General features: G+C 28.0%; 2 protein-coding genes across 4 annotated transcripts in view; one reads left to right on the forward strand and one right to left on the reverse strand.

The window, feature by feature from the left end:
* Positions 1 to 14,714, forward strand: part of LOC145292026 (molybdopterin synthase catalytic subunit-like) — a 43,164-nt gene extending 28,450 nt beyond the window's left edge. The window contains exons 3-7 of one of the 3 annotated variants that reach the window (XM_080138042.1): positions 418 to 590; positions 4,296 to 4,455; positions 4,832 to 4,982; positions 5,853 to 5,976; positions 10,884 to 14,714. In XM_080138042.1, the coding sequence (XP_079994168.1) occupies positions 468 to 590; positions 4,296 to 4,455; positions 4,832 to 4,982; positions 5,853 to 5,976; positions 10,884 to 10,994 (669 nt within the window). In that variant the 5' untranslated portion in view covers positions 418 to 467 and the 3' untranslated portion in view covers positions 10,995 to 14,714. The remainder of the gene's footprint in view (positions 1 to 417; positions 591 to 4,295; positions 4,456 to 4,831; positions 4,983 to 5,852; positions 5,977 to 10,883) is intronic. The other 2 variants (XM_080138041.1, XM_080138043.1) reach the window with 2 other exon arrangements.
* A 5,002-nt stretch (positions 14,715 to 19,716) lies between these two features.
* Positions 19,717 to 24,758, reverse strand: part of LOC145292028 (universal stress protein in QAH/OAS sulfhydrylase 3'region-like) — a 47,252-nt gene continuing 42,210 nt past the window's right edge. The window contains exons 3-4 of the mRNA XM_080138049.1: positions 21,579 to 21,691; positions 19,717 to 21,224 (exon numbers count right to left, since the gene is read on the reverse strand). Coding sequence (XP_079994175.1) covers positions 21,021 to 21,224; positions 21,579 to 21,691 — 317 coding nt within the window. The 3' untranslated portion in view covers positions 19,717 to 21,020. The remainder of the gene's footprint in view (positions 21,225 to 21,578; positions 21,692 to 24,758) is intronic.

Raw genomic sequence — 24,758 nt, forward strand, 5'->3', positions numbered from 1 at the left:
TGTGGCTGAAACTCCTCACTTATTAAGAGTTTATGTTGTGGTTCTAAATAATGATATTCTGAATGTAATTAACAACAAAAATGTAGCAAAGTGAGTATTATAATAACTGATATTTTAAAAACAAGGAAGGCAGTGTTAACCCATAGAAAATCTTTAAAAGAAATAACAATTCCAATGCATTGCTACATATTCTCTAATAAATTCTTGTAAAAAGATGTGTAGTTCAGCTTCCAAATTTGTATGAGAATAGTTGTTTCTTACGTCATTAGCTCACTATCTTTTGCGAACAACTTTTATGAAATCCAAGCATTTAGCATTTGTTAAACTGCATGATACTTAAATTTTTGAGTAAAATTATATTTTGACATTGAATCAGCCTGCTTTGTAGTAATTTATCTTTTATTATATCAAACAAAGTTTCATTTCAGTTTGTGGGTCTGCCTGACTGAAACTCAAAATCTACACATATGAACACTATATATTCTGCTTCTGATTTGGTAAACAATTTACTGTACTATTTATTTGGAGTCAACAGAGACTGGTGTCAGGAAAAAATATCTTTCTTGCAACAAATCAAGAGAAATAACTTTGTAAGTAATTAAAATTTAGTTCCCTTGGAGGAACTAAATGAAAATTATAGAAATTAAAAGATAAGAATAAAACATATAGTATAGGAGCAAGAGTATACAAACATCTTTATTCTTGTATAATGTTAGGTAGACTTATCAGTAATTTATAAATGAAACATCAGAGATCTTCATAGTGGGATATTTGATGAAAAAGTCTAGTATTGCTATTATGAAACCTGCACAAAGCCAAATGATTTTGGCAGGTCATATAGAATCTGAATCGTCTGTATTCTAGAATAAAAATCATAAAAGTATAGGTAAATAAATAATATTGCATATCGTAGTTTTGTTTTAAAAAGTAATGAGCTAGTTTTGTACCAAATAATCCTGACACATCCATTGTACATATAATCCCAGTTAGCATGTTTTAGAAAATGAATATTATTTTTGAATATAAATTATAAAATAATGTTTAATGTAAATTAAAACCACATGAGAAATTAATAAATACCTAAAATAAGATTTAAAATAGTTCTTGCTTAAAAATGGCAGCAATATTGAAATGGGCAATATTAGTTTTCTACATTTTTTTGGCTTGATGAACGTCGTTCCCACATTTTTTCTTTTCTTGTTTACTGAGGAGTCTACAATGAATAAATTCAGTATTAATATATAAATACTGATTAGTTCTATGTAACAAAACAGTTGCTGTAAAAACATTAGACCTTTGACATGTTGAAAGAAAAAAAGACGTATAAAACCTTGGAATTTGGAATGTAGCTGTATTGTCATCTATTTTGTATGTGAAAAATATATATATATATATATATATATATATATATATATATATATATATATATATATATATATATAGTAGTTATCTACAAACATGGAGATCTGGTGTGTTACAACTTATTACACTATATATAAAGAGAGAGAGAGAGAGAGAGGGACAGATAGTAATCTATATATCTATAAAAGTGAAATTGTCTGTGTGTGTGTACATTTCCCTACTAAACTACTCTGTCAGTCTACAGACTCGAGATTTGACATAAAGGGTATTGAAATTTGGGAAAATCTTCTTAATCGGTTTTCGGTCAGAAATTTTGCTTTCAAGGGGTCAAAGTTCAATGATTTGACCTTTGAAAACTGTACCAAACTCCTCCGCTAATTTTGGGTCTAAACACTTAAAATTTTAGATGTAGATTATTTGGACATAGATCAAGCTTTTTAATTTAATTTGAGCTGAAAACAATAAATGTTAAGAGGTCAAAATTGGGGTCAAAGTTTTAAAAAAATTTGACCTTGGAGATCTCTACCAAATTACTCGGCCAATTTGTGGTCTAAACATTTGAAATTTTACATAAAGTGTATTCAGAAACAGGGCAAGCATTTTAATCGGGTTTTGACCGAAAACTTGGCTGCCAAGGGGTCAAAATTCAAAAGATTTGACCTTTGCGGTCTCAAGCAAACTATTCAGCCAATTTTGGGTCTAAACATTTTAAATTTTACTTAAAGGGTATTCAGACACGCAGCAAGCTTTTTAATCAGTTTTTGGGTGAGAATTAGGTTGCCAAAAGGTCAAAATTGAAGGCTCTAGCAAACTTCTCCGTGAATTTTGGGTCTAAACACTTGAAATTTTAGATGTAGGTCACATGGAGACGAGTCAAACTTTTTAATATATATATATATATATATATATATGCACATAAAGTTATGAACAGTACATAGGGCCTGAGCAAAGCTGGGCTGCACTGCTAGTAGTAATAATAACCATATGCATCTTAAACAAGATTAGGTTTAAAATTCATACTATAATTATCCACATATAAAGTGCTAAGTATAATTAGTTCTAAAGCAACGTTCTTCTGAAGGTTGATGGTTTAATCCTCAGTTCAGTTGATATTAAGTATATAAAAATTATTGCCTAGTCATGACTGACAGAACAAGAACAATCAGTTCTAAATTCTGTGCAAATTCTAGATTTCTCCTGAAAAAGGATGGAAGTTACATCAGCCAACACATTGTGTATAACTGCATCTTCAATCTCCATATGTATTTATTTTTCTTCATATTCTTTCTGTGTTAATACTAATATTGGCAGTTAAAGACGCAGTTCTCAATTAGCATACATAGTAATAAACAATACAGATGCAGATATAGACATTGTATACAAGGCGTGTTGAACATCGATGTATGTGTCTGTTGATCATTGACTGTATCTGCCCTAGTGAAAACTTGTTCCATGTCGAGATGCTTCTTTCATTGGTTTCCTCGTCAATCTCTCTAAACTGCCAGTATCTCTTAAATATATCTACTTTCAAGCAGAAACTGGATATATTTAATTGTTTCTTATTACTGGGATTGATTGCATCCATTTTTATCTCAACTTATTTTACTTTTGGAAGAACAGTTTTAAAAAAATTTCTATTTCTATTAAAGATTCACCACTTATTAAGGCTTGAAGGCCACTCGAGGATTATTGCGTGATGAGTGTACGGTGGTGAGACAAATGCCTTGAAAACTGCAAACTGGGCTGAAATTGATTACTTAATGAGATGGTTTAACAAGAATTTGTTAACATTGGACTCAAAAGCAACCATGCTGTAATCATCTGGGAAGAAGCCCCATGATAATTCGAGGGACAGATAATTCTTTAAAACAAACTTTGCCCAGGGAAGTTTTGTTTAGTTTAAAGGAAGAAGGGAAAATTACATCCAGCGGTTGTAGCAAGACGGGTTTTATTCAATTGAGCATCTATTATGTAAATAATGATATAGTAAGGAAAGACTACCAACTTTGTGAGAAAGACACTGTATGAGAGAGAAAGGAACGCCGTCACTAGATTTCAATGTTGATTTTGTACTCTGCTAAGGCAGGACAGTGTACTGCAGTAGTAGAATGATCCAGCTATTTTACTAGAGACTTTAGCAACACATCTGATGTAAGTCTTCTTCTTCAAATCTGAGGTGAACATCAGTTTTAGGAGTTTATTAAAAATGGAAGCTTCCTGATAGGGAACTCTATTTCAACTGAAGCAAAATGAGAATCTAAGTGTTGGTGGGAGGAGAGGACTTCTTAAGTACATAAAAAAAATAATCACTTTTTCCCCATATCACAGCATGCTCCAGGTCAGAAGAGAGAATCAGAAAGTATTTATGCTCTCTAAAGTGCTCCTATAAATGGTTGTGTCATCTGCATAGTTACCAATGATTTTTTGAGATCATTGATAGTTATCAAGAAGGTTGGGTCCAAAATAAACATGCCAGCATTAATACAATGTACTAACTTCTGACCATTAACAACTACTACTATAAATCTATCAGAGAGAAAAGATTGGTTGCATAGCAAGCTTGTGAAACAAACCTTTGTGTCAAATCCTATCAAAAGCCTTTGATATATTAATAGCTATTGCTCCAGAAAGTTACTGAATTAGAATGTAAAGAATGTAACTAGTATTAATTTTCTGATTGTGATATAAAAAAATAGATTGCATAAACAATATTGGTAGCTTTTGGATGAGATTTTTTTTGCAAGAATCTGTACGTATTGGAAGTTATAGAAATTTGTGTTGAAAAAAGTAGTAGTAGCAAATACAAACAACGAAACCATTTTTGTTTTCATGTGGAAATCCTTTCATTTTTTGTTTCATTATGCAATGTTTTACTGAGATACTCATGATATCATAAATAAAGAATGTTTTCCTTTTCTCTTTTAACTTTTCAGTTGTTGATTTGCACGTCACCGAGTACTTTTCCTATTCCAACCACACTCCTTGTCAACATGGATGAGGATATTATTGATTTGACGGAAAAGCAATTGAATGCTGAAAACATTTCACGTTCAGTTATACTGCCAAACTGTGGAGCAGTGTCCATGTTTATTGGTAAGCTATATTGTTGATAAACGTTATCTTTTTATTGTAGAAAATAGGATTCATGGTTGACTGGTTTAAAGTACAATTCATACTAATAGGCTGTTCAAAATAGATTCCTGATAATCTGATAAAATATTTTGCTTTAAAATAAATTCAAAGTATCTTTTGCATTTTGCAAATAATCTCATTTATTCATAACTCTTAAAAACATAAAGGCAAAAGATATTGATGTTTTCCACATCAAATGATACAAAACTGTTAATATTGCTCTGAAAAATGACATTATTTTCTATGCATCAGTTGAGTGCAATGGAAGAGAAAAACTACAAATGAAACAAGTATTATAATATTCAATATGCTTTGATGTTGCATTATTTTCTTTTAGGCACAACTCGGGATAATTTTGATGGTAAAGTAGTTTTGAAACTGGAATATGAAGCTTATGAATCGATGGCAAAGAAGAAAATGAAAGAAATTTGCAAGATGATCCGATCAAAATGGAAGCTGGGACGAATAGCCATCATTCATAGATTAGGGTAAGAAAAACATTTTGAATTATTTTATTCTTATGCGATAAACAAAGATGCATCTTTGCAAAAAAACTCAACAAATTCTGAGTTTTGATTGGTTGAAACTGTTGTATTACATTCATAAGTTTTGTTTTTACTTTTACACTTTTGTGCATTGTGTTAAAATCATTAATTATTCAAGAATTTATTAAAAAGTGAGAACAATCCAAAAAAAATGAATTTATTCAAATATTAATCAAAAAAAAAAAAAATTAAAATATTACTTAAACCAAAAAATGAATTTATTCTAATATTACTTAATCTCCCACACTCAAATGTATTTATTAAACTATTACTGAATCAAAAAAAATGATTTTATTAAATTATTACTTAATCTAATTAATGACTGCTGGGTAGGTATGACTTGTATGTCAATAAAATGGTGTCATTCATACATAAAACTAATGAGGAACTTCAATTTGATGTTTACTATAAAGCATTTCCAAATATTTTAATAATCATTACAGCTCTGGCTTTTATAATATCAGAACGGACAAAATCTCTTATGTAGAAAATATTTTTAAGCTCATGTTTATTTTAGCTTATTTGAAATAAAACTTTCAATTGGTTAAAAGTGGAGTATAATTCTGTTATATGAAAACAGATATTTTAGAATTCCAGCATTTGGTAAAACTTAACTAAATTGAGTTTATGAAAAAATTATTGTATTTATTACACAAAAATTTTATTTTTATAATCATTTTTAAAGAAATTTGTTAAACTTTAAATATGTCAATTTTTTAAATTATTCAATGTTATATTTTGTTGATCTAATTACAAAATATTGTATGAAAATGAATTTGTTTTTATTTCATTCATCTATGAATTTCTCTTCAGTGAAGTGCCAGTAACAGAAGCAAGTGTTGTGATTGCCATTTCCTCGACTCATAGGAAAGAAGCATTGGAAGCTGTTAGTGAAACAATTGATGCCTTAAAAGCGAATGTTCCCATTTGGAAAAAGGTATACATTTCATTTTAGTAGGTGGAGGGGGGTCAGAAAGGGCTGTATTGAGTTACTGCATGAATCCATTTGTCTGCTGAGCAGTCTTCTAGAAGTTCAAATGGAAAAATCATAATGCAGATCTTTATGCTGATACAGTCATGTGGTGCATCCATCCTCTTGCATAAACTTTTGCAGACACACACATAAAAATGTCTTGAATTTTATTTACATTCTTGGACTTTTTCTGTTAAGACATGACATTTATTTTATTTTTTATTTTTGGTGATGCTAAAATATTTTTAAAATGGATGAATGTTTTGATAGGATATTTAGAAAAAAATCGGTAGAAATTCAGGGCTACACCCCACCCTTATACCAACACTCAAATGCTGTCAAGCAACCTATATATAATTTATCCAGATATCTAAGAATTAGTCGAGGACATGGTCTAGCCTGAAAACAAAACAAAAAAACAGATGGCTTTGCAAGATATAACAAATTTATATTCCAAGATATTCACCATATCTTTGAAAAACTGTTTTTATTTAAAGTAGCTTAACTTTGTAGTTTTCTCTCAAAGCTATTTTTCTCTTAGGCCACATGACACTATGAGAGGTGGACCTATCTCCAAACTTCTCTTTCAAAATAATAGTTATGCACTATAATACTTAATTTTTGTTTTTTTATCTTTCTTTTCTAAAGAAGAGTAGAAAAGGTATTGTAGATGCATTTTTTTGGCTGTTCAGAAACTCACTTCTGTCTACTTTGTCCCTCATCTTCAATGATGAAGCAATGTTTCTGACAGAGGGAGAAGAAAACACTGTTTACTTGGTCATCAGTTTTGTGCAAGCAGTAACTGCCTTATCAGTAGGTGCAAGATACTGGGGTCATTTGATAAATGAGTCTAAGCCATGCAGTATCTTCTGGTAGGACCTCTCATATTAGTAAGAACTGCTATGGCTTTTCCTTTTCCATGGTTTACAAGACCAAAAAACTTCTTCACTTATTCTTTTGTCCTTATTCTCTCTCTCTTCCTTCCCCTTTGCCCTGCTATAAATAATTCTGCTCACCTATTCCACAGACTTCTCAACCTAAGAAAAACCCCAATAAACAAATCAAGAGAGAACCAGAATCACAACTTCCAACATAGACTGTCACTACACGGTCTCTTTCTCTAACATCAGGAGTCTGTGTTCTAATCTTCCAAAGGTTGAAACCCAATTGACCTGTTGTACTTGTGTGAAACTAGCATTAATTCAACTGCTTTCTTAGCTGATTTCTTCATCAAAGGCTATTCTGACTTCATATTCAAACCTGACCTTCAAGATCGCTATGAACATGGAATATGTGCCTACATAAAGGATACCTTCATTTAGGTAGGGCCATCTCCAAAGACCTCAAACATCTCTACATGTGCTTTAGATTGGCACTTACAGCACAGCATTTATGTTTGTCCTCTACCATCCCCACAATGATGGAGTAGCTGTCTTTGAGAGTATCGCTAAGCATTTGTGACTTTTACCTTGTCATGGCTGATAGAACAAGAACAATCTACTCCTATGGATTAAATTATGAGTTCTGTTTGAAATTTTGTATATATTCCAGAGTTCAAGAGAAAGATTTCAGAGTTACACAAGATACACCTAAACGAGGTTATAGGTTACATCTGCTGAAGTATTGTGAGAATAAACACATATGCTGAGAACAGTAGTCTGAATAATCCAAAATATATAAGGACATAATAAAATTAAAATTTACTTTTAGTAATTGACCATGGAATTTCTATAGATCTTGCTTGTTTAGCATCCTTGTGAATGGCATGAATCCTTCTGTCGATCTGTAGGTGAAGTAGAGTAGATTAACAAAACAAATTTTGGTGAAGAAGTTAATCTCGGAGAAAAAAAACTTTGATGCAACTCCAATCCTTGAAAAATTCTGTTACATTCTACACAAAACCAACCCAACGCATGACAGATTTACCTACCACTAGATTTTAATGGTTCAATCAAAGCTAGTGTTATCTTGACTACTCATAGGCCACTTATTTACATTTACTTAAAAACAAAGAACCACCGATATGCACATAGCAAGCTATGTATATTATGAAGAATGCAGTATGAGGAATCTATAAGAAAATATTGCAATTGACAACTTCATGCCACAAAGGTGTAAAAATATAAAAATACACAATAGTTTGTGAAACAATATTATATATAAACTATTTATAAAGTAAGTGTTTATAACTATTTCTCCTGAAAGAATTTGATTAAAACAAGTGAAGCATGCATGGTACCTCATGAGTGTACAGTGAACAAGGCATAAAAAAAAAATCAAGAAGTTCAGCATTTGACCAATCCCCATTTAGCCCCAAAAGTCCCCAGAGGATGTCAAATCCTGGTGAAAATGAACAAAAGGTGCAGTTTTAGGCCTTAACATATGTAAATTTGAGTTCTGCGCCATGCAAAAAAAATGACTAATCCCCCCCCATTTAACCCCAAAAGTCCCCAAGGCCTTAACATATCTAGATTTGAGTTCAGCACCATGCAAACCTGCTAAATAGACACACACAGAAAATTTGGGACAAATATGATAAAATAGTCCAAAAAATGGAGTGTTTTTATTAGCCTTAAAAGAGCCCCTGGGGCATACCAAGAGTTATCACAAAGTATAGACAAACAAAATTATATAGAAATCAGTTAGTTACAACTTTTCAGGAAGTTTTATAAAAATCCAAGGCATCAATTTTTTTTAATAAGCACAAAAGTGTCAATTTTAGCCATTTTAACCCGAAAGGCACCCCTAGGGTGCAACTGGAGTTTTCCTGGAAAATCCTTTCTGTTCCTTTTTTACTCATATTCATGTTTAATGTTTGTGCAAAATGTTAAAAAATTCCAAGGCGCAGTTATTGAGAAAATTGTTGGACAAACTGACAAGGGTGAATTTACCGGTCCACCCTCTTTTTGTTGGGTGACTAATAAAATATTTGTCAATAAGTTACATAATTACAAATCATCTATATATCTATAAAAGTGAAAGTGTCTGTCTGTGTGTACATTTCCATACGCAATAACTCTGTCAATTTTAACTCTACAGACTTGAAATTTGATATACAGGGTACTGAGATTTGGGAAAATCGATGTGATCGGTTTTCAGCCAGAAATTTGGTGATTAAGGGATCAAAGTTCAACAATTTGACTTTTGAGAACTCTACCAAACTCCTCCAACAATTTTTGGTCTAAACACTTGAAAATTTAGATATAGGTTCCTTGGACATGGATCTAACTTAATAACTTGATTTGAGCCGAAAACAGTAAATTTTAAGAGGTCATAATAGGTGTCAAAGTTAAAAAAAATTGACCTCTGCGGTCTCTACCTAGTTACTCAGACAATTTCTGGTCTAAACATTTGAAATTTTACATAAAGGGTATTCAAAGATAGGGCAAGCTTTTTCATCGGTTTGGGTCAAAAAATTTTTAGTTACCAATATATAAATGTATGTTTCCATGTCTGCCTAAAACTTTCGACAGAGGTGACAGATTTTACCAAGATTGTTTTAAAGTTTGACTTTTCATACAACAAATATCGAAAAATTAGCTAAAAACATTAACATCTTCACCTTCAACTAGGCACTTTTCTACAATGTCGCTTTTTTCGCCGATATTTTTTAAAGAAATTCTCTCCTTTCGATTGTCTAGACTTAATTTAAACGTAAGTCAGTTCAGGTTTGGCAGTGGTCGTAACCGCAAAGACGTCAGGTTTTTTTCCCCGTTCTTTTCCTCTTTCGTGGTACAGGTTCGAGATTGCCTTCCTACTACCACATTTTTTTTTTATTTTTTTGCTCAACATACACATCCAAACACCCGGGCAACGCCGGGCTTAAATGCTAAGATGTATATAAAACTAGTTGGATCTACTAGGTATTTAGTAATGCCATTTTAGTATAATTTTATGGGGTTTCACATTTTGAAAATTATACAGGAAAAGAAATAAAATTTTAGCTTATTTTTCTTATTTCAGTGATCATTGAATTAATGTGTAGAATAATAGTAAGAAAAAGTAAGGTACTTATACCAAATACTATTTTTTTAGATAGGATTTTTAAGTTAAATTCAATTTTTACAGTTCTTATCCAATTATATGTTAAGGATGGGTTTCTAAATTATTAGCCTACTATTTCAGCATAGTCTGTATTCTGCATAAGTACCAAAAATAATGTGTAAGGTGATGTATACATTCAAAGTGTTCACAGAATATAATTAATAAATAATAATTCAAATAATGTAATCATACTGTTGTCAATTTATTTTTCTTACATAATTTGAATGATTATTTAAAATTGTTGTAAAATTAATAAATTATATTTTGTTTAAAAAAAAAATGAACTAATAAACATTTTTGGTATTCTAAAGAACATACTGGAAGGAAGAAAAAGATAAAGTGGCTAGGTAAAATCAAATATCGATATGTTGGATGTAATACTATTCATGTCTAAATTCTAAAATCCAACAAGATAACTTTAATATGAGATAAAATATTTGCTACAATAAAAGATTGAAATAAAATAAGCCATAAGCGTTGATATGCAAAGTAATCAAAATATTATTGTTTGCCTGCACAACATTTGATGCAAATCCTTTTTCAGCTGTCCTTATTTCTTTCATTACTTCTCATTACGAATAAAACTGTTCTAAAATGCTGTGAAAGACATTTGTTTCTGTAAACCTATTTTTTGATTTTAAGAAACCTTCATTATTTTCTTTTATTTACTTTATTAAAATATGTTTTTAAAAAATATTGGACATTTAAATATATTATGATAATAATGACTTTTTGTTTTGTATGTGAGTGTGCATATATTGTGTATCTGTTTTTAATATAAAGCAGTTAATTAAAATAATATCTTTGTCCTCTCCATTGTTTTCCAGGAAATCTACCAAAATCATGAATCTGCCTGGAAAGCAAATAAGGAATGTGCATGGAGCAAAGAAACAATCAAAAAAGATATTTTACAAAAACAGAATGAAATTCTATCATAATTCATTGCTAAATTTGGAATTTGTACAAGATTTCATAAAATTTAATTCTATCCACTGAGTTAAAAAAATCTGTCTGTTTTGTTGTTATCAAAAATGCAACAGATCTGTTTGAATGAAAATTATCCCAACATTTTGTTTTGTTATTTTTTTGCAAACAAGATGAAAATAAAATTGAATTTTTATTTTATTTTATTTTTTTTAGCTAGAAATGTTTGAGAATGAATAGGAAAAAAAACATTGACATCCCAGAAAGAATTGTGAAAAAAATTTCTCTAATCTAAAAAAAATATATATTTTAATAATCTCTGCAACTGTCCAGCATGATATTGCATGAATATCATTTGGATTATCTGGCAGTCATTTGCACAGGAAGATAAAATTAATATAGATGAAAATATTTGTAACAATAAAATTAATATTCTTTTTTTTTTATAATTATTTAAAAAAAAAAACTGTTACAAAATATATGTGCTTGTATGTGTTTGTTATGGCTGATATGTAGTATCTAGCATGTTGGCAAAGGGTCTGTGGGTTTTTCACTCTCACTTTAGCTCTCACCACTTGCTTGCACCGCTGTCTGGCAGCACTGCATAAAGGAGTGCTGAGTGTGTAAGTCTTTCCCAGGAAGTATGTAACCTCTCTGTCAGCAAGCTCTATGTGGTCCCTCCACGTGGCAATACACAAAAAGTGGGTACCTTGCAGTCCCAGGCTAGGGATTCAGAGAAGACTTGGCCCCCAAATGTGCAGCATGTAGGCCCACTGGTGTTTGAATATGCCCTAGTACCCACAAACCAGCCCACAGCTATGGGTTAACTAGCAAGGGTAGATAGAACTCATCAGCCATGATCGGCCATTCATCCAGAAGGAAAACTCCTTCAAACCCATCAAGTACCTCGTGTGCTTGACAGTCATGGAATGCAAACACAAGTATACAGAAAATGGCATGAAAAATTAGTAACAAAATACAGTACATGTATATAATCAAATAACATAAATAACACTGTAACCAGGGGCCAGAAAAACACATTGTAACCTGAAAAACTGTATCCTGGGGTTCTACTGTATATATATATACACACACACACTTTTGAGGAGCTATAGACATCGAAAATCTATAGGTTAAGGAGATATACTTATTGAAATGTATTCTATCTTGCATATAATAAAAATTCTAGATTTGAAATTTAACCATTTCACGTCATAGAATTTAAATTACTAAATTATGAATATTATATATATATATATATATATATATATATATAATGTGTATACCTGTCCAGGTGCTGGAGAGGTTAAACTCTGTGACAATAAAACGTGCACATCCTACTGCTAGTTTTGCAGTGCAGTCTGATTTGGTGAAGAGGGTTGAACAACCAAACTGTGTGACAATCATAATGCACCTCCCTCTTGTACACTGTAGGTATATGACGATTTCATCCGTGTATGCCCCTACCATGTGTCATGGCGAAGACACCAGCACAGCATTTTACTAAGATCTCAGCCATACTGTTTCTTCTATTCCTTTGCCTGATGATGAGCGATTTAAATACAATGGTGGGCAAAGATTACCATACCTGTGACTTTCTTGGTCAATTTGGTGTAGGCAAGGTCAACGATAATGGTCTGCATCTTCTCCATCTATGCACTCGCTTTGACCTTGCCATTTGTAACACTTTCTTCAGCCACAAAGAAGTCCATGTTTACTTGGAGCCACCCTCGTTCAAAACTAGGTCACTTGATTGATTACATCATTTCTAGAAAGGCAGATTTGCAAGATGTTTGTAGTGTGTGTCATGCATGCAATTGAATGCAACACTGATCACTTTTTGGTACACAAGAAACTGAAAATAAGATGGAAACGGATGTTGGGTGGTGTTAAGATTCCCAGGAGGGTTGATGTATCCAAACTGGATGATCTAAGTGTACATGAAAAACTGTAAATTACTGTTTTAGATATTCTTGGTTTCTGCAAATCTAAACATTAGGATTGGTTGATGATAATGATTCTGAAATAATTCTTTAGTGCGAAAAGTAGGTTGCATCATAAAATGTTATCTGCCTCTTATAAAAATCGGGAACCACTTAAAGCAAATAAATGTCTTCTCCAAAGGTGACTCGGCCAAATTAAAAATCAGTGGTGGATCAAACTCTCCAATCAAATTCAGATTCTTCCGATTGTAAAGACTGGGTGCATTTGTTTAAAAAATCCTTTGGTCCTCAAACATTGTCAGTTTCTTCCCTACTCTCAAATGATAGAACGACTCTTATCAAGGATTGCAACAGAATTTGCTGTTGATTTACTGTGCATTACTCTGATCTCTTTGACAACCCCTCGGTTGTAGATGATGTCATCGAAAGTTATTTTACCACAACAGAAGCTTATTCATGAAATTTTGGAGTGCCCATCTGATGATGAAATTAGAGATGCAATCAAAGAGAAAAATATTGGAAGGCCCTAGGGCTTGATGGTATTCCTGTAGAAGTCCTATTACATGGGGGATGATATGCTTATTTATGAAATTCTTCATCTTATTCCGGATGAACAGGAACACTGTTACTGTCCATGAGGACTGGGTTAATGCAATTCTTATATCGTTGTAGGGAAGGGACCTAACACTGATTGAGGAAATTATCGTGGGATAAGTTTGTTTTATTTTTTAAACTGTATGAAATAGAAATTAACTTGGACGACAAGAAGAAAAGTGAACAAATATTTCCAAGGAAATTACATCCTGCATATTAAAAAGTTCAAAGAAAAAGAGAATATAGAGAAGAAAAATGAACAAATTAATACCTACAAATTGAGATATTCAAACCATTTCTAATTTCTTTCAAGTATATGAAAAAAGAATAAAAATGTTACTCAGGGATGAATATTAATTGAAAGCGGATATAACCTTATTTGTGAGAAACCTGGAAAAATATCCACATAAGTAAATAAATATTTTAAACCCTTTGGAAAAAAAAATATTGGAAAAAAATCTGTGCACGTTTTCATAAAATATGCAGACAAAACAAGTGTAGTAAAATTACTTTTGGAAATGAAGGGTGCTTTTATAAAAACAAAGATAAAAGTTAAATTTAACAAATATAAACCAACAAATTGTCTGAATGTCAGTAATTTGAAAAATATAAAATAATTATTTCTAAGTTGAAAAGTGAAAATGCTGAAGAGATAAATAAAAAAGATATTTTCAAAGAGAAAATGGAAGATGTAATACTAGCCAAAAAGTAAAAACAAAAAAATGAAGACTTTCTTGGATAGAGAAAAGCAGTAAAATTTTGAAAAGTTGTTAATAATAATAGAAATACATATATCTGATGTATAAATAACATTTTTTCATAAAATTTTTATATTTGTATAAAAAAAGAACAACTATATCATTAACTACACAGACTTCTATGAACGATTAAAGGAACATTACAAATGTTAAAATATGAACATTCAAGAACATTTTTTTCCTTTATATAATCACATAATGCTTTTATTTGAAAGTTCTCTTTTTTATTCTAAATAAAAATGAGCAATCAACTTCTGATTTAAGTGAAGGTGTTGATATTTCTTTGTGTGCGTGTGTCAGTCAGAATCAGTCAGTATCTATAATCGTGCTATGCACGCATGTGTGTATACGTGATTGTTGTTATTGCTACTGCTGTAAAGTTTTTTGTTTTTTTTGTAAATTTTGTCTTCAGTTCCAGAATAAAATTTTGATCGCTTCACACGTTTTAATTCTTTGTTTGATTTTGTGTTTCCTTTTCCTTTCAAACATTTAATGAGACAATAAACGATAGCATTCATTAAAATTAACAAATACTTACTGCACATGATTTACTTTTTCATAATTACGTTTAAAACTACTTTTACCTGCTTGGCATTGCCCCAATGTCTTTTTACTTTCATTTTGTTTTACTATTTGTTTCTAAACTATGATTTGTTTTCATACAATTATTTTTTTATTATTAAAATAGCATTCTAATTGATTTATTTAATTACTGCTATATCATTTTGTAATCAAACTATTAATTGAACCAAATTTTAAATTTTATTAAGATAATTTTGTTTTAATGTCTGCTTATAACATAATTGGATAGAAATAGCTTCTAGAACTTTGTTTTGCTAATAATTTTAAAGCCTGTATAACTGAATTTTTATTAGACGGTTCAAATGCTTTAAAATTCCTTTCAAATTTTGAAGAGTTACAAAGTAATTTAATCTCTTTTTCTAACTAAAGATTAATATGGCTGCTTTTTATATAAATAAAACAAAATGAATACTAATGAATTTTAAATTGATAAAATATTTTTTTCAAATATGGTTAAAAAATTATTTGTTTTATTTTATGCACCTGTATTTTTCATTTAAATAAATGAGTTATAGTAAATAATACAAATAAAAAATAAGTTACAAAAAGTTGCTTCAATTTTAATAAAGGGATTAAAGATATTAATTGAAAAGACCAATTGATTGAGAATGTTTTTTTTATTTTTATTTTTTCCAGATTTAAATATATAGGGAAATTTCTGAAATATACAAAATTTCATTGCCATAAACATTGAATAAAAAAACTAATACAACATATATCATTTATCAATATTTTATTTCTCTGGTGGAAGCCATATGAAAATGATTTTAAAAAATGAAGTGATGTACATTGGCACGCAATAACATTTTTTTTAGAAAATAAATCAAATTGTAATTTTGTGTTTTTAGTTATAAAAAGAAAAAAACAGGCAAAAACATGTCAATTTTTACCAAAATCCCCTCCAAAAAGTAAACTCATAAAATACATACGAGTAAACATTATACATTTTCATTGTTGCTTGTACAAAGAGAAAATAAATTTGATTCGTTTTGAATGAAGTTTGTTGTATAATTTCTATAAACAAAATTCGTTCATCTTGAAATTGAATCAAAAAATAAATAAAAATATATCATGTGTAGAAGGATGTGTGGGGGGAGCAAGCGTTTTTCACATATCTTTAAATCTTCAATAATTGCCTTCCTTTCATTTTTCATATATTTTGAATTCTTTATGTCAATAGATGTCTGTTGTTTAGTAAATAATATCATCATTAGAAATGGGAGCATTTGTTTAAATTGCAAAACTAATGTTTCACTGATATGTTTCTTTGGAATCTGAAGAAAGTAATTTTTAAACGAACAATATACATCTAAACTTGATGTGTTTTTAAAAAACAGAAAAGCAATAGCATATCCCTTTTCGAAAAAAAAAAAAATGCATATTTAAATGTAAGGAAAGTTTTCCAGCAAAATGAGAATTTTACAAAGAAAAAAAAAGAACAAATTGTAGTTATATAAATTATTGAGTATTTAAATTTTGTCTTTAATAATTGTAGAATGAAACTTTTAAGAGTTGTATAAATTCTTTTACTGAATTGCTGTCTTCATCAGATTGTAAAACATTTTTGAGGCACAAAATTTGTTGAATTTGTGACAAACCAAAACACTTTATTTGTTGTCAATCTTTTACCATTCATGGAAATGATTGTCAAAATCAACTGTAGAAAAGTAACAGATTATGTTTATAAAGGTGAAAAGCATAAAAAATAGTAAAATTACTGAATTTCATTTTTGATTTTCACTGTCAAAGTTAAAAACATGAAAAGTTGAGAAATAAACAAGAATTCTATCAATAATCTAAATATGGTTGGAGGAAGTCAAGATAATAACCAATGTCAAATCTGTCTAGTAGCAAATGTCACAGTTGCTTTAGGCTTCAAACTACATTCAATATTTTATTTAATCCTGATGACTGTTCACTCATTATTCCTAGAATTTGAGATAGTATCTCTCATGGATTCTAAAAAGATAACTTGGAATTGCAATCCTATCCTCTGTTAATAGACAAAATCACTGTAGTTAATGTTTTGAATTATAGAAATTGTTCAACTTTTTAAAATGTAGTAATTCTTCTATACATTTCAAGCCAAAAAGGTTTTTTGCAAAATAAAATCAAGAATGAATAGAAAATGGACAAGACAGATTGGATGATTTTATATTAATTAAGATTGGAAAATGAATTTGTGTTAGATTGGCATTTTTACAATAATCTAATCTATTACGAAAGGATCAGAACCTTTCGTCATTATCTGCCTCATTTTTTCTACTCTGCACATGTGGCCACATTTTAAATTGCGAAATGATAATTTACAATTAAATCTCTTCATCCACCATCCAGCAAAAGCTACCATATTTCTTGTGTCACATGATATTGCTAACCAATCAGCTATCTACTCTCATCTGATTACAGATGACCCCAAAGGTCATTACCTATTAACCAAACTGAATAATTTGTATATAGCAAATAATATATCTATGCTTTAAAAGTTGAGTAATATTTAACAGTAGATGGTCAAAAGATAAAACTATCATTCTGTACATATAACAGACATTATTATTTCTCATCTGAAAACTTCAAACAGTAAATTAAAACTTTTATTGATCGCAGGGAAATAACAGCAATCAATAGAAGAAATAGCATAGATTATCCTTTATTTTTCTGAATGCAAATAATTTTGATTTTTACTTCATTTAACATCAGATACTTTCAACCATTAAGCATAAGAAAATAATTACATAAACAAATATCATTGATTAATACTGTTAATGATTATTCTCCTCAACATAGTACTTGTATTAAATATTTAATATTTAATAAATCTGTACATTTTTCAATTTCGTCTTCGTCTTATAAAAATCAAACTACTTTTTGACTTGAAATGTGTGAGAACAGACCTCTCCATGCTAAGCTACTCTTGCATCGTAAAAGTTGCCAATATTAAAATAGTTCAGTAGTCTTCATTCTTATTTGAAAATTAGAAAAAACACTGGAACCTAAAACAAATCTGAAATAATTATTGATTTATCATTAAAACAAACAATTATGTAAGAAGAAAAATCTTTTTAGAAATTTTTTGAAGCAAATTCATTTGTTTAATCATTTCTTTCTTATAAATCGATTTTGCCGAATGATTTTTGTGACTAGTAAGGGAAATGGGAATGAACAAGATACTTTTGTAAACTATGCAATTGGTCATCTAACATCTTAACAACAAAGTTAAAGAACTTGTTTTTCAAACAGTTGAACTCAGAGAAATAAAATCATAACATAAACTTAATCTAGCAAAAAAAAAAAAAAATGAATAGAGTTGTACATTGTTTTAATTTTTATAAAATTATTGGATGTAAAAAAAAACTTTGAAAATGTTCAGTACATTAATTTTAAAACCGGTTTAAATAACTTTTTATTTGATGGTTTAAATGCTTCCATATTCTTTTCAAATTTCTCAAGGTCATAAAATAATACATCGTATATTTTTCAGCTTATAAACAAAATATAAAAATGGCTGATCTGTTTATAAAGAACCTGAAATGCATTCTGGTGGATTTAATTTTGTTAAATAAGATTTTTCAAATGTTAATTTTAGTATTTTATGTTGCATATTTTTTGGAATCATGTATAAGTCACATAGAGGTGATTAACACTCCTCCTTTGTAGGAGATGCCACTTCCCTTGAAGGATAAAATAGAAGGAAATAATACTTTGGGAAGTAATGGTTCATGCAACCTAATATTTTGGAGAGAAATGGATGACACTAAGTAGTTCCAATTCTCTAGAGATTCCTTAGACAAGTAAGGGGTTACTCAGTAAGAGACCTTAATAATGATATTAAGATTATTGGGTCAATGACAGAAGAAGAGATTTTCTACCAAAACACTTATGAAACAAAATAGATTTATAATTCATGTCACAAAAAACAAATTTATATGGCTTAAAAAGAAATTATTTTTTCTTATCTCAAGTTTCTATAATAAGTTGTTTTAATTGCTTTATATGATATTAGCAGGGAGACCTGGCATTGCTTGGGTCATGGATAACAAAATGGAGGAGTTTAAAAAAAATGTGTGTGCAACATCTTTCCTTTAATATACTTCTCTCTCTCTCTCTCTCTCTCCTTATCTGTCTGTCTTTACCTTATATAGCAACTCCTTCAATATAATGAAATGAAAAGAAAAAAGAAGAGCTGACATACTATTTAACCCAGTTTTAGTGTTGTTTTTGAAACAAGTAAGAATTGAAAAACGTAATTCTTTTTGACTTCCTATGTACTAATTGAGACACTGGTATCCCTACAGGAAATGACTAACACAGCATTATTTTTTTACTATGACTACGTCAATTGATGATGTATGGTTTGTAAGTGTATTTGGTGTAATTTTTTACCGTCAGCCACACACACACACATGCAAATATGATTTTCTTCAATCTAATCAATAATGACAAAAGCTGTTCCAGGATCAGTTCATAATAATGAGAAACATTTAGAAAGCTTATTAAGTGCAATAGAGTGGAACCCAAAATGCTGCAAAACAAAACATTTTGTTACTTAAAAATTTGTGAAAATAGAGATTAAGCAACTAAAGTCATTGATTTAAAAAGTTTCAATTTAGGAAGTTAAGACTTCATTAAGAAATCTTTTTAATAAATGAAATTGGGCCAAACCTTTGGACCTGATATGGTTTTTTTCTGTTAATCAGAAATAAAAATTCAGGTCATGCTCCCTCAGAAACCCTTTTAAAAATATAAAAAGTCAGGTCACAAAAACATTAACTGCCATGGCAAAAACAGAAAATCGAGCATACATAACTAAAGTTATGGGTTTCGATACATTTTAATTTTGATCAAAAATTTTTCTTAGATTTTAAGAATTGATTTAATTTTTTTTATTGATTTGAATCTCATCAAAATTTGATGGAAATTTGTTGAATTTTGGTGTTTCATGTTCCATCAAGAACAAAAGAAATCTATGACAATCTACTCAAACAAGTTCGGTAGCATCAGTGTCGAGTTTGTTGGTCTAATAGCATAACAATAGTTAAAAAAACAAATGCACAATTTTCGTGTTTTATATATAGTTTGGTTATTTTCGTTGTTTATGTGGTTTGTAGTTTTTATAACATCTTAGCTGACAATACAACATAAAATAACATTTTTTTATATTTAGGTAATATCCATATCAAAATGTTATTTTAATTATTTATATCTTTTCATTGTAGTTGTTCATTTGTAGTTGATACATTCAGCCTTTATATTATGTTAAAACCATGTTGACAATTGTAATTAATAATAATTTGAAATCTTGTTTGTGAACTTGTGATTTACATTTTTGCGTTTAATACAAACAACATCTGATAAGCATAAAAGTGATAAAGTTTACTCTCTTTACTTCTAACATTAAGTTCATTAGTTTTAAAAAATCTGATATTAAATTTCCTCAATTGAATAAAAGTTGAGACATTAAATAATCTTGCATAAGTCAAAATTGCTATCATATTTCGCGTTGCTATTAAATCTTTTCAATAGTGAAATAAAAGTATTTTGGTGAGAAGTTTGAGTATAAAAAGTTTAAAAATGTTGACTTATTTTATTTTAATACAAAAAATAAAAACGATTAATTGGTCAAAGAGTTATAATTATATAACCACTATATTAAGATATTGTCGTGAATTATCAATTTAGAGCGAGAAAATACTTATTTATATTTTCTGATTTTATTCAAGCAGTTTATTAATACATCTGAAAGAGAAAGTTGCTGAAAAGTATTTTGTTTTTGTCCTGAATTTATTTTAATAGAATTTGCATTCTACCTCTGATAATTAACCAGTAGTTTTAATTATTTTATCATAAAGATTTGTTTGATTTGAGCAAAACTGTGAATACAAAAACATCTCAATTTCTAAACAATAACAACTTTAGATATTAATAAAATAAAATTTTCAAATAAATTAATCATCAGTTTGTTTTTTTTAAAACAAGAATTTCATCCGTGAATTGGGATTCAAAATTCTTAGCCAGCGTTTGTTTTGCCATGTTTGCCAATATTTTTAAAAAACTATTTCAAGAATTTTGTACAAAGTTTTTAAATTAACCGCAAAAAAAAAGTTATCATTTTCAGTTAATTTTGGCATATCATAACATGATTAATAGAAAGATTTGCAGCCATTTATTTTTTATTCTTGTTTCTGCAAACCAAAACTGGAACTGGTGAATGATGGACGCAGTAATCACTCACACTTCCCATGATCGCGCGCTGAACTTTACCAATTCCTCTTGAGCCTAAGATCAATAATGTAGCACTTTCTGTTTTCACAACCTTTATTATAGCTTCACCTGGTTTACCATTTACTTCCAAAATACGGCCTTGAAGCTGAAAAAGAAATTATATAAACAACAACTTGATTGAGATGAGAAAATAAAAATATTTCTAAATTTTATAAGCAATTTAATAATTATAACAAAAATTACAAAATAAATTTAAACATGCGATTCATTTTTATACTGGATAAAATATATAATCTCTTTCTTTATATATTTTATCCAGTATAAAAAATAAATTGCATGTTTAATTTTGTTTTAAAATCTGTTTACGTTATTTTTAAACTTATCTTGGTGAAATATTAAAAAATATATAAGAATTAAAAAAATAGAAAATAGAAAAATTATACACTATAAAAACAAGCTTGCAATTAAAAAAAAATATCAAAGATAAAAAATATCTGACCTTAACCAACTTGAGTTTTGCTGTGTACTTTTGCATTAATTTCCTCACCATCTCTTTCTCTTTTTTTATCAATTCTACTACAATCGCAGGATCAACACCACCAGAAGTCAGAGCTGAAAAATGATCAATTTAAAGATATCAATCATTTATGTGTTTGCTGATAACTTCATAAGAAAGCAATTATCAGAGCTGAAGAGAAACAAAGCAAAATACTAAATTAGAAATAAAACTTGGCAACTACATCTAAATACATTGTTAATGGTGTATGGTTAATGGTAATGATGGATGAAATTCATTAAGATGTTCTGATCCTCCATTGGAACCTTTGTTCCTACTCACTCAGAGCTTTTTGAATCCCAATTTTTTGGAAGCACAGGCTTGAAAAGATATTTATAGTTCTCATATAATATATTTTGTTCTTAATTTCTGTTGGCAGATTTTGGAACATTTCAGAATTGAATTTTTTTAATATTTCAATATTATTGTAGTGTTATTTAAAATCCACTAAAGTATATTAATTTGAGAATTGATTTTTGGTATATAATCTGTTAAAAACAAAATAAATTCAGATCACATTTACTTATTTTTCATTTAATTAAATAACAAAAAAATAACTATTAATTGTGTTGATCTGAACGGCAATTTCATAGTTAAAGCATTTCTTTAATATATTAATATTAGTAATATATTTACATAATTTACATATTCATATTAGTAATATATTCACATTATTAATATATTATTATTATTAATATATTAATATTGTTAACATATTCACATCATTAATATATTCACATTACTATATTCACATTATTAATATATTCATATTATTAATATCAACTTAATATATTAATATAATTAATATATTCATATAATTAATATATTAACATTAATATATTCATATTATTAATATATTCACACCATAAATATATTCATATTATTAACATATTCACATCATTAATATATTCATATTATTAATATATTGCCATTAATATATTAATATAATTTATATATTCACATTATTAATATATTAATATTAATATATTCATATTATTAACATATTTACATAATTAATATATTCACACTATTAACATATTCACAAACATATTCACATTATTAACATATTCACATTATTAATACATACATATTATTAATTTATTCACATTATTAATTTATTCACATTATTAATACTTTCACAGTATACATACATTCACAGTATTAATACATTCACATTATTAATATATTCACATTATTAATATATTCACATAATTAATATTCACGTTATCATTATATTCACATTATTAATATATTCACATTATAAATATATTCACAGTATTCACATTCACATTATTAATATATTCAGAGTATCAATACATTCACATTATTAATATATTCACAGTATCAATATATTCACATTATTAATACATTCACATTATTAATACATTAAAAGTATTAATATATTAAAATTATTAATACATTCACATTATTAATACATTCACAGTATTAATACATTCACATTATTAATACATTCACATTATTAATACATTAAAATTATTAATACATTAAAATTATTAATACATTCACAGTATTAATACATTCACAGTATTAATACATTCACATTATTAATACATTCACATTATTAATACATTCACATTATTAATATATTAACAGTATTGATACATTACAGTATTAATACATTAACAGTATTAATGCATTCACAGTATTAATACATTCACAGTATTAATACATCAACATTATTAATATATTCACATTATTAATATATTCACATTATTAATACATTAACATTATTAATACATTAACATTATTAATACAATAACATTATTAATACAATAACATTATTATTATATTCACATTATTAATGTATTCACAGTATTAATATATTCACATTATTAATATTCACAGTATTAATATATTCACATTATTAATATTCACATTATTAATATATTCACAGTATTAATACATTCACATTATTAATATATAAACATTACTAATATATTCACATTATTAATATATTTACATTATTAATACATTCACATTATTAATATTCAAAATATTCATATATTCACGTTATCATTACATTCAGATTATTAATATTCACATTATTGAGACTAACACGTTTGGTGTAGTAAATATGGACAAATTCACTTTATTTCACAAATAAAATCGACGAAGAGTCAAATGTAAACACAATGTAAAAAAAAGAGTAAGCGTCTTTAATATATGTCGGTAAAACTGTGTTTACATATATACATATACATACATACATATCCATATATATATACATATACGTATATATATATATATATATATATATATACATACATATATGCATACATATCCATATATATACATATATATATACATACATATATATATGCATAAATATCCATATATATACATATGGATATATATATATATATATACATACATATATACACATACATATATGCATACATATATGCATATATATAAATATATATACATTTATATATATACATATATATACACATATATACATATATATACATATATATATACATATATATATACTTAGATCTATATATACATATATATGCATATATATATACATATATATATATACTTAGATCTATATATAAATATATACATATACATATAAATACATATACGTATATATATATATATATACATATATACACATACATATACATATATACATACCCATGTACACATATACATATATATACATACATATATATATACATATATATATACAGATATATATACAGATATATACATGCATACAGATATATACATATATACATATATATAAATATACATATATATACATATACACATATATACATATACATACATATATACATATATATATATATGCATATATACATACATATATATACATATAGTCATACATATATATACATATATACACATATATACATTAAATATATATATAAATATATACATATACATATAAATGCATATACATATATATAAATACATATATATATACATATAAATACATATATATACATAAATACATATATACATATAGTTTTATATAAATACGTATATATACATATATATTAATATACATACATATATATATATACATATATATATACATATATATACATAAACATATATATATAGAGACAC

The sequence above is a fragment of the Euprymna scolopes genome, chromosome 13, assembly GCF_053919585.1.
Source record: "Euprymna scolopes isolate OS-2025 chromosome 13, ASM5391958v1, whole genome shotgun sequence".
Lineage (NCBI taxonomy): Eukaryota > Metazoa > Mollusca > Cephalopoda > Sepiida > Sepiolidae > Euprymna > Euprymna scolopes.